The following is a 12,201-nucleotide window of genomic DNA, read 5'->3' as shown; positions in this document are numbered from 1 at the left end:
GAAAATATTAGAGAGGCCTGTAATTGTCAACATGGGTAAACCTCAACCATGAGAGAGAGAATGTTGAAAAGAAAATCAAATTGTTTGATTTTTAGATAATTTATTTGCAAATCATGGTGTAAAATAAGTATTTGGTCAATACCTAAGTTCCTGTCAATACTTTGTTATGTACCCTTTGTTGGCAATAACGGAGGCCAAACGTTTTCTGTAACTCTTCACAAGCTTTTCACACACTGTTGCTGGTATTTTAGCCCATTCCTCCATGCAGATCTCCTCTAGAGCAGTGATGTTTTGGGGCTGTCGTTGGGCAACACGTATTTTCAACTCCTCCACAGATATTCAATGGGGTTGAGACTAGTGTTGCACTGATACCATTTTTTGGGCCCGATACAGATACCTGGCTGTGCAGTATCGGCCGATACCGATACCATTCCGATACCACTCTGTTTGCAAAAAGTGAAGTCCTTGGAAGGACGGCCGGGTCTTGGTAGATTTGCAGTGGTCTGATACTCCTTCCATTTCAATATGATGGCTTGCACAGTGCTCCTTGAGATGTTTAAAGCTTGGGAAATCTTTTTGTATCCAAATCCGGCTTTAAACTTCTCCACAACAGTATCTCGGACCTGCCTGGTGTGTTCCATGGTTTTCATAATGCTCTCTGCACTTTAAACAGAACCCTGAGACTATCACAGAGCAGGTGCATTTATACGGAGACTTGATTACACACAGGTGGATTCTATTTATCATCATCGGTCATTTAGGACAACATTGGATCATTCAGAGATCCTCACTGAACTTCTGGAGTGAGTTTGCTGCACTGAAAGTAAAGGGGCCGAATAATATTGCACGCCCCACTTTTCAGTTTTTTATTTGTTAAAAAAGTTTAAATTATCCAATAAATGTTGTTCCACTTCACGATTGTGTCCCACTTGTTGTTGATTCTTGACAAAAAAATTAAATTTCATATCTTTATGTTTGAAGCCTGAAATGTGGCGAAAGGTTGCAAGATTCAAGGGGGCCGAATACTTTTGCAAGGCACTGTATATCTGTCTATGCTGTCCTCACTCCGAAGCGTCTACTTTTTCCAAAGCTAGACAGCTAGTGAACGATGCCATAATATTCAGACTTCTTCCTTTTTCATCTGATTTATTAATAAAAATGGCCTCAAACCATTGTCCTCTTTAGACCGTCGTAAAGCTACAAAAAAAAAAGTACACAAGCATTGCATTAGCAACAACGTTAGCTTAGCACGCTATACAGGTTCACTAAACATAAACAAAAAGCGTCTCATACAAAAAATATAACATTTCGCTTACTAACATAATATGTACATTATTTACAACAACCATACTTACGGACAAATCTTGTCCAAGGATCATATAAGCACAACATTACAACGTAGGCGTCAGCCCAAGACGTCGTGCAGCCATATTGAACTGGCAAGACAACAATAAACCATGTCGCAAAGCGACCACAAGAGTTCGCTGTTAGACAGCACAAAAAGCCTTGCTGTAAAACTTACCAAAAGGCAGAATACTGTCTGAGCGGGACATGTGCGTTAATTGTGTCAAATATTTTAACGTGATTAATTTAAAAAATCAATTACCGCGCGTTAACGCGATAATTTTGACAGCCCTAATATATATATATGTACGTATAAGGGATGCAACAATACAGTTAAGTCATGGTTAGGTATGATTTTCGATACAATTCAATACATTCAATGCTCTGAAACAGAAAATACAACTGTTATTATTATTTTATTTTATTTTTTATTTGCTAACAAGCAAAAATAACAGGGCCATCATATAAACAAGCATTTTAGTGCATGTAACATGTATTGAATTAACAGTATTTGCAGCATTATCCATAATCATAGGTATGGATTGATTTGGCCTGCTTAACTTCCATTCAGTCATGGCGGTTTCTAATTCATCATTGTTGTATATGGACTACACGTCGCTCTGGGCTCACGCAGCTAATGGCATGGGATCGAATGTAGCACATCTAGGTTGCTATTTGATGATATCTAGTGTGCCCGTTGCGCCGCTTGAGTGTTTTCTGGCCACAGAATTCACTTCTGCTCATTACTGCACAACACCAGCATATGACAATCGACTGTCATAAACAGGACGAGTTTGAAGCACACCGCTCTTAATTTGCCACTCATTGTTCATCATGAAACCATGAGTTTGCTTAGTCTCCCACGGTCTTAACCTCTCTGATCCCATCGGCGCTACAACAGCAGGCGTTAGCTTACGCATGCTAATCGTTTGTGAATGCCATGTTAGATGAGCAGCGTGATATCGCGCTTAAGCGTTGTAGTGTACATCCTTAATATTGAGGACGAAGGTGTTAAGTTCGTTTGGTAAGTTCGAGACAAAGACACACAGATGTCATGCATCGGGATTTGGGAAATTAGCTCACGTGGGGAGGACAGTACATTTGCGTTCAAGTGATGCCAGTAGATGGTATCGGCGCCCTAAATGTTGGTACTCGTCGATACCGATACCACCAATTCGGGCCGGATCGGCGCCCCCTGCCGATACTGGTATCGGTGCAACTTTAGTTGAGACCTGGAGACTGGTTAGGCCACTCCAGGACCTTGAAATGCTTCTTACGAAGCCACTCCTTTGTTGCCCTGGCTGTGTGTTTGGGATCATTGTCATGCTGAAAGACCCAGCCACGTTTCACCTTCAATGCCCTTGCTGATGGAAGGAGATTTTTACTCAAAATCTCTCGATACATGGCCCTATTCATTCTTTCCTTTACACAGATCAGTCGTCCTGGTCCCTTTGCAGAAAAACAGCCTCAAAGCATGATGTTTCCACCCCCATGCTTGACAGTGGGTGTGGTGCAATTCAGTATTCTTTTTCCTCCAATCAAGAGAACCTGTGTTTCTACCAAAAAGTTCTATTTTGGTTTCATCTGACCATAAGACATTCTCCCAGTCCTCTTCTGGATCATCCAAATGCTCTCTAGCGAACCGCAGACGGGCCCGGACGTGTACTTTCTTCAGCGGGGGGACACGTCTGGCAGTGCAGGATTTGAGTCCCTGGCGGCGCATTGTGGTACTGATAGTAGCCTTTGTTACTGTGGTCCCAGCTCTCTGTAGGTCATTCACTAGGTCCCCCCGTGTGGTTCTGGGATTTTTGCTCACCGTTCCTGTTATCATTTTGACGCCACGGGATGAGATCTTGAATGGAGCCCCAGATCGAGGGAGATTATCAGTGGTCTTGTAGTGGTCTGTAGGAGCATTTTCTAATAAATGCTCCTACAGTTGATTTCTTTACACCAAGCGTTTTACCTATTGCAGATTCAGTCTTCCCAGCCTGGTGCAGGTCTACAATTTTGTCTCTGGTGTCCTTCGACAGCTCTTTGGTCTCGGGTTGGCCATAGTGGAGTTTGGAGTGCGACTGACTGAGATGGTGGACAGGTGTCTTTTATACCAATAATGAGTTAAAACAGGTGCCATTAATACAGATAACGAGTGGAGCCTCGTTAGATCTTGTTCGAAGAAGTTAGACCTCTTTGACAGCCAGAAATCTTGCTTGTTTGTAGGTGACAGAATACTTATTTTCCACTCTAATTTGGAAATAAATTCTTTAAAAATCAAACAATGTGATTTTCTGTTTTTTTCCCACATTCTGTCTCTCATTCACTAGGTCCCCCCGTGTGGTTCTGGGATTTTTGCTCCATGTTCTTGTTATCATTTTGACGCCACGGGGTGAGGAGGGAGTTGGAAGTCCGTGTTGCCAAACAACAGCCCCAAAACATCACTGTTCTAGAGGAGATATGCATGGAGGAATGGGCCAAAATACCAGGAACAGTGTGTGAAAAGCTTGTGAAGAGTTACAGAAAACGTTCGGCCTCCGTTATTGCCAACAAAGGGAACATAACAAAGTATTGAGATGAACTTTTGGTATAGACCAAATACTTATTTTACACCATGATTTGCAAATAAATTCTTTAAAAGTCAAACAATGTGATTTTCCGGGTTTTTTTGCCTCTCATGGTTGAGGTTTACCCATGTTGACAATTATAGGCCTCTCTAATATTTTCAAGAGGGAGAACTTGCACAATTAGTGGTTGACTAAATACTTATTTGCCCCACTGTATATCCCTGAAATCTTCAAAAACATACTTTAGCTTAGCATCATGAGAATCAAACCAGAAATGGAGCAAACTGAAAGTGAAAAAATGGTAAATACTGGGAAGAAAATTCATTTTAAAAATATGGGAAAGAAGAGGAGAAACACATGCTGGGTGTCAGATGAGAATGAATCATGTCCTCTGGTGACATGACCTTTGGTCTGTTGGTCGAGTCATGTTGCTTGCAATTTGGGAAAAGTTGAGGTCAGAAGATGCACAATAGCGAGAAAACACAAGTCTTCAAGTCCAACGGAAACAACATGCAACACACAGCCTTTTGCAGGTGGACACAAAGAGAGTTACAGTACTCACTGGTTTCCCATTCCTGTGATGAGCATGGACAGAAGAGACATACACACATACACAATAACAATGACGTGCGCGCTGTTTGACTGTGAACAACATTACATCACCGACATACAAAAGCAAACATTGAAATTGCCCGGATATTTGACTTCAACACGTACAAATATTGATCCAGGCGCACCTTTGTGGCACCGCGTGTGTTGATAAATGATTATGGCGCATCACCAAACTGCTAAGTTTCGATCATACAAAAAATTGGGATCGGTCTTTTCCGAGAAATAAATTGATTTAGCCGCTGTTTTAAAGTTTCCAAGAGACTTAATTGGTCATTCGCTGCCACCCTGCCATCCCTCCCACTTCAAACAGATTGGACATGTAAGGCCGTCAACAGAAGCCAATGAGTAAATTACAGGCACATCGTTTCCTGTTGATTTTCAGTCACTTTCTGTTGTTTTCGGGGCATTTTTGGGTCACTTTGTTAACCCTTAGATGCATAAGTGGGTCAAAAATGACCCGGTGAGGTTGTTTTCTTGAAATATCTTTGGAATGAAAAATTGTAATCAATTCATATTCCAGGTATTCCTCAAAAAACATGTTTTTGATATAATGCCATTCAATTTTTGATTAACTTTTTATACATTTGAAGAAATTGTCATTTTTGTATTACTACCCTAAGCTTCCACAAGTGGGTGAAAAAAGCATTTTCTATGGAATCCAATGGGAATCTTTCATTCTTATCAACTTTGGCTGTCAGGAATAAATTTACCGTGGACCACACAGACAAGGTATGTAAAAAGTGACATCTCTTAAGAAGATTATTTTACACAGCAAGAGCTGATACGTGTACTGTAAGTATTATGCCTATATAGTATTTTGTGTGTGTGTCTTTCATGACTCTTTATTATTATTTATCAACAAATTAACCTACTTCATACCGCAGGTCCTAATGCACAATTCCGATTTTTTTGTCATATCTGTTTTTTTGGCGTACCCGTTCATACTACCTTTGTTCATTGAGCATGTTCAAGTATCACACATGCGCTCTAATTCGCAGTCCGAGATGCGCTGAGCAAACTGGCCCGCATGCGCAGGAGCATTGGAGCAGAGAGAAAACCGGGCATTATCCGGCTAATTCTCAACCCATTTTATTTTTTTATGACTGTTGTCAAGCCCGCTCCTTCCCCAAAAGCCGCGTTCAAGCTAGGCGCTAACGCTAATGCACAGCTGCAGCGCTACCGTAGCACCCTCTGGAAAAATGTGGCCCGGATGGGATTGTAACCACATAAGAAAATGACCTCGATCAAAACACGAAAAAATCGGATTTGTGCTAGATTTACAGCTACAATGGTCCTACAGATGTTGGATGATGGAGAGGCAGTGACGGGGTTGGACTCAAGTGTCCGAAATTTCTGATGATGAGGACCCAGACTATTGTCCAGGTGGCAGTGGCCGTTGTCCACCTGGAAATCCAACTGAACAGGATCAATCTGACTCATAAGATTCCACTTATGTGTCCTCTGAAGAAGAAAGTGTCCAAATCATGGCCAACAGAATGAGTTGGTAGGGCTCTTACTAGAGAGAATTAACTTCCACCCAGGGCAGAACACAGAGCCACAATATCCTCAGAAATCGGTCGGTGCCTCCACAAGGGCTTAGCACTGCTGTCTCACCAAAAAGATTCATGGGAGCTCTTCATCATTGATGATAAAATACAAGGAAGGATGAAGTCTATTGCTGTTTTGTTTTTTTTTCTTCTTTTTTTTCCCAAAAAATGTTAATTGAATCATAAAGATATTTCAAGCATGAAATCATTCTTGCGTGGCCCTAAATATCATACTAATTAATGTACAAGTGATTATTCTTCACCAAAATGGCAAAAAAACACATTGGTTCTAATATGAGTCATTTTTTACCCACTTATGGAAGAGTGTAGGGTCCAGTAACTTGTGCATCTAAGGGTTAATTCATTGGCTGCCATAGATGGCGCTAGACATGAATTCCATTTTGACGGGGGTGGGGGGGTTGCGAAAGAACGGCTGTGACTGTGACTACACAACCGTGAGCCAAGTACAGTACAGTGATCCCTCATTTTCAGGGGTGCACATAATTTTTTTGCCCAGGTTCTCAGAGGAGGACCTGGAGATGTGACTTGGTCCTCATTGAGCTTGAGAGCCGACCTGCCTAATGCGATAAATTTATGACAAGCTTTACTTAGAGCCAATTAACTTTAATTAATTATATTAACAATTAATGCTTGATTAACATCAACTGGCACAACAAAATTGCCATTACTTTGAAGTGAAATGTAAAGAAATAAAAAGCACCAATTCAAAATAAAGGGCATTATGCGGCTCCCACATTAACTCCAAGCCTTTTTAAAAGTGGGATGTCCTCCTCATAAGACCTCATTGAACGTGCATGTTTAGCTTTGTAAAATGCGAGCAAAAACAAGTTTGTCAGTGCATGGCGCTGTTTTCATTACCTTTATTCCGCCACTTGTCCATAGGGCGAGTACTGTGCTGTCTGACATTGATAGTTTGCTTAATTGCCACATGCTCTCTGTTTTTTCGTGCTTTTCAAAGTTTGGATGGCTGAAATTCTTTGACCCTACATAAAATGCGCTGCTCTTATCGGCGACATTGGGATTCTCACGGCACATTTTGTACCGCATTTCCGTGCGAGCATCATTTACTTCTAGCCACGGTACCTCCTGCAGCCACTTTTCAGCAAAAGTCCTTTTTTCGGTAGCTCCGGTGACGTCTCTGTCGTCTGTCTGTCTTTTGACGGGGGTGGGGGAACACGGAAGTAATTACTCAGTGTGGCCTGCCTCATCGACATTTTGAGAAGTTATTTTCTCGTGTCCGCCGCAAATACAGTGGTCAGCCATCGGTACGCAAAAGCGTATGGAACCCGTTGAGGGCCAGCGCGTTTGTCTACGTCCAGTACGCATGCGCGCATGCGGACCACTTATGTGCACCCCTGCTCATTTTTCAAGGTTAATGTGGATAATTCGCTCCCCTATGATAATTGAAAATCCGCGAAGTAGAGGAGGAGCTTATTTACATTTTTTTTCCCGTTCAATAATATTTATTCAGATATAGCATTGGAAAGAGATATATATAAGATATGCCCACCCATACAGTGCCCTCCATAATTATTGGCACCCCTGAAAAAGATGTGTTTTTTTTTAGCTTTTTTAGCTTAGTGATATAGATCTTAGCCCCGCCTAGGTTTGTTTAGGGAAATTTTGGGGACAGTATCAGGTTACTTCCTGTTGATTTGGGGACATTTCGGGGACATGTCCTGGTCATATCAGGTCATTTAGATATATTTGGGGAACACGACCTATTGATATCTGGTCATTTCCTGTTGATTTGGGGACATTTATTTTTTTGCCATTAAAAATGAATGGGAAATTTGGACTTCCATGGCCGTCAAAGGCATCGACTTACATTTGTGTCAATGGAATCCAAGTACATTGGCATCAGTAGAATCAACAAACATGGCCGTCAATGGCATTAAGCAAAGTAAATGCCATTGAAAATGAATGGGAAATTTGGCAATGGCATTGACATCCATATGCGTCAATGGAATCCAAGTACATTGGCATCAATAGAATTTGTATACATGGCCATTAATGAATGGCATCTGACTAAAATGGCCTCATTTTAATGTTAATGCCATTGGAAAAGAATGGGAAATTTGGACGTCCATGGTCATCAATGGCATCGACTTAACATATGCGTCAATGGAATCCAAGTACATTGGCATCAATTGATTCGACATACATGGCTGTCAATGGCATCAATGCAATGGAAATTCCATTGGAAATTCCGTTGAAAGTGAATGGGAAATTTGTACGTTGCATCCCATTAAAAATGAATAGGAAAGTTTTTGGTAAATTTCCGGGGAACCATAAATTTTTCCAAATTCTGTGTACAAATTGTATGCCCCTCACCGTCCTGGAATTTTTCATGTCCAAATTATGCGATTTGGTCAAAAATTGTAAGACTGGATACATTTTGAAAATCTCTTTTTTTCCCCCAAAAAAATCGGTGAAAAATCGGCGTTTATGGGCGAACGTAAAATTTTTTGGGGTCGTTCGAAAAATTCCCTGGGTCGTGTGAAAATTCTGGTCATTTCGATATTCGAATGGTGCCGATCGGTCAAAAGGTTCGGGCTGTGCGGCCCAAAGACCCAGATAAATACTGTATTATCTTAGGGCTGTTAAAATTATCGTGTTAACGGGCGGTAATTTTTTTTTTTTTAATTAATCACGTTAAAATATTTGACGCAATTAACACACATGCCCCGCTTAAACAGATTAAAATGACAGGACAGTGTCATGTACACTTGTTACTTGTGTTTTTTGGTGTTTTTTTCACCCTCTGCTGGCGCTTGGGTGCGACTGATTTTATGGGTTTAAGCACTCTGAGCATTACGTAATTACTGACATCAACAATGGCGAGCTAATAGTTGTTTTTTTTTTGATTGAAAATTTTACAAATTTTATTAAAACGAAAACATTAAGAGGGGTTTTAAAATAAAATTTCTATAACTTGTACTAACATTTATCTTTGAAGAACTACAAGTCTTTCTATCCATGGATCGCTTTAACAGAATGTTAATATTAATGCCATCTTGTTGATTTATTGTTATAATAAACAAATACAGTACTTATGTACAGTATGTTGAATGTATATATCCGTCTTGTGTCTTATCTTTTCATTCCAACTATAATTTACAGAAAATATGGCATATTTTATAGATGGTTTGAATTGCGATTAATTCCGATTAAATAATTTTTAAGTTGTGATTAACTCGATTAAAAATTTTAATCGTTTCACAGCCCTAATTTATCTATTTATATTTCTAATTGAAAAAAAAATCCGCGACTGAGGGCGCAAAGTTTGAAGCGCGTTGTAGCGAGGGATCTCTGTAGTGCACAAATCTCCGGTTTTCTGGCACCAATGTCAAAATAAAAGCATGCGATTCTGTAGGCAGAACGACCTCGCGGGCCGAATTCTACCTTCGGGTGGGCCGCTTCTGGTCCACGTTCCGCAAGTTTGACACTGCTGTTTTCGCCTAAATACTGCATTTTAAAGGCATTTTACTATTGCTGTTGTGGTTTCCATCTTTGTTTGATGATAAGTACTTCTTTAGCTAACCATATCATGAAGAAAATGATGTACTCTGACATGTTTATCGTATAAATAGCAGAGTGGTTTATGACATCTATATTGGAATGTAAATAAATAGTGACCTTTCGGTTTCCAGACCACGAAAAACGAAATAGTAACATTGTACTATCGGACAGGAAGGTCACACAAACTACACAAATTGTTTTCTTGATAGCCAGTGACAAATTTGATAATGGTCCAATGCAAACATAAGTACTGACATGGATTTCCTGTTAGTTCACTTGTCACTCCTGTCAACGAGGCACCCCCTTAAATGTCAAATTCTTGTTTCTCTTATCCAAGCTGCAAATCTCATTTATACCATTGACAAAATATGCGGATAAGGGAGGGGTGACGGGGGGAAAAATCAAGAGTACTTCAGGTTAGGCTTATGGGGAAACTATGTCATCAGATTTGAGGATTAATCAATATAACCTCCGTTGCAAGGGCGCCGTACAAACCCTCGTGCTACAACGCAGGACTGAACGCACCGCAAGTCTTGACAGAACGCAAACATTGCTCGCCGTTTTCACTGGTTAATATCTGAACAATACGACACTTGTCCGAGCCTCAAAAGTGGCTCTGGCTGAAAGTAACGGCGGTTGTCTGTCCTACCTGCGAATTGACAGCGAGAGACGTCCGATGACCGAGATCCGCGCGCTTCCAATTCTTCTGTCCCCAAGCCGCCGGGTGCTTCACTCTCTCAGCCAGAGGGCGGAGCTTCGGTTGACGACACGAGGAGGCGGGGATACTACGCATAGGTGGGAGGAGCTGAGCTGGGGGCACAGGTAAAATCTTGTTACCCAACTAATGTTTAGCCAGTGGTGGGTGGATAAAGTACTTTTTTGTAAACTTAAGTAAAAGTACAGATACAGGGGCAAGAAATGGAGCACCTAAAGGGACATTGACAGAAACAAAATTAAACTATCTTGTGCACATCAGATAGTATTGGGTGGACACTAGAAACTATCTGCTGCGCACATGAAACAATCTGGTACGCACCAGATAGTGTGTTGTGTGCACTAGAAACTGAGGTACGATCTGGTGCAAACCGGATAGTATGTGGTGCGGATTAGAAACTATCTGGTGCGGCGTACCAGATGCACACTAGAAAGTAGAAACTATCTGGTGCGAACCAGAAACCACTTGGTGCACAACAGATAGTATGGGGTGCGCACCAGAGCCTATCGGGTGGGCACCCGATAGTATGTGGTGCACACCAAGAACTATCTGATGGGCAAAAGAAACAATCTGGTGGGCACCAGATGGTATGTGGTACACACTTGAAACTATCTGGTGCGCACCAGTTTGTGGTACACACAAGAAACTATATGGTGCGCTCCAGAGTATGCCGTGCACCCTAGAAACTATTTGCTGCGCACATGAAACAATCTGGTACGCACCAGATAGTATGTAGTGCGCACGAGAAACTATCTGGTGTGCACCAGATAGTATAGGGTGCACTCTAGAAACTATCTGGTATGAAACAGAAACAATCTGGTGCCCACCAGATAGCATAGGATGCACACCAGAAACTATCTGGTGTGAACCAGAAACAATCTGGTGCCCACCAGGTAGTATGGGGTGCACGCTAAAAACTATCTGGTGCACACCTGATAGTATAGGATGCACACTAGAAACTATCTGGGGCGCTCCACAGACAATCTGGTGCGCATCAGATAGTATAGGGTGCGCACCAAATAGTATAGGATGCACACTAGAAACTGTCTGGTTGCACCACAAAAAATCTGGTGCGCACCGGATAGTATAGGGTGCGCACTAGAAACTATCTGTTGCGCACCAAAAATAGTCTGTTCCACACCAGATAGTATAGGGTGCACACTCGTAACTATCTGTTGCGCACCAGATGGTCAAGGATGCACATTAGAAACTATCTGGTGTGAACAAGAAACAATCTGGTGCACAACAGATAGTGTGGGGTGTGCACTAGAAACTATCTGGTGCGCTTTAGATAATATGTAGTGCGCATGAGAAACTATCGGGTGTGCACCAGATAGTATAGGGTGCACTCTAGAAACTATCTGGTATGAACCAGAAACAATCTGGTGTGCACCAGATAGTATTGGGTGTGCACTAGAAACTATCTGGTGGGCACCAAAAACAATCTGGTGTGCACCAGATAGAATGGGGTGTGCACTAGAAACTATCTGGTGCGCTCCACAGACAATCTGGTGTGCACCAGATAGTATAGGCTGCACACTAGTAACTATCTGTTGTGCACCAGATGGTATAGGATGCATATTAGTAACTATCTGGTGTAAACAAGAAACAATCTGGTGCACAACAGATAGGGAGGGGTGTGCACTTGAAACTATCTGGTGCACTTCAGATAGTATGTGGAGTGCACTAGAAACTATCTGGTGCGCACCAGATAGCATGTGGTACATACTAGAAATTATCAGGTGCGCACCAGATAGTATGTTGTATGCACCATAAACTATCTGGTGCACACCCGATAGTATGTTGTGCACACCAGAAACAATCTGGTGCGCTCCAGATAGTATATGGTGTGCACTAGAAACTGTCTGGTGTGCACCAAATA

At 41.6% G+C, this 12,201-nt stretch overlaps 1 protein-coding gene across 3 annotated transcripts in view; it reads right to left on the bottom strand.

Moving 5' to 3' along the window:
* The window catches only part of camk1b (calcium/calmodulin-dependent protein kinase Ib), a 94,089-nt gene extending 83,740 nt beyond the window's left edge, over nucleotides 1-10,349 (bottom strand). The window contains exons 1-2 of one of the 3 annotated variants that reach the window (XM_057844968.1): nucleotides 10,254-10,293; nucleotides 4,465-4,477 (exon numbers count right to left, since the gene is read on the bottom strand). In XM_057844968.1, coding sequence (XP_057700951.1) covers nucleotides 4,465-4,475 — 11 coding nt within the window. In that variant the 5' untranslated portion in view covers nucleotides 4,476-4,477; nucleotides 10,254-10,293. Of the gene's footprint in view, nucleotides 1-4,464; nucleotides 10,219-10,253 lie in introns of those variants that run through there. The other 2 variants (XM_057844969.1, XM_057844966.1) reach the window with 2 other exon arrangements.
* Nucleotides 10,350-12,201: the final 1,852 nt, after the last annotated feature.

Source organism: Corythoichthys intestinalis, chromosome 9 (genome assembly GCF_030265065.1).
Source record: "Corythoichthys intestinalis isolate RoL2023-P3 chromosome 9, ASM3026506v1, whole genome shotgun sequence".
Lineage (NCBI taxonomy): Eukaryota > Metazoa > Chordata > Actinopteri > Syngnathiformes > Syngnathidae > Corythoichthys > Corythoichthys intestinalis.
Note: the sequence above shows the minus strand (reverse complement) of the source record. Positions and strands in the feature narration are given on the sequence as shown.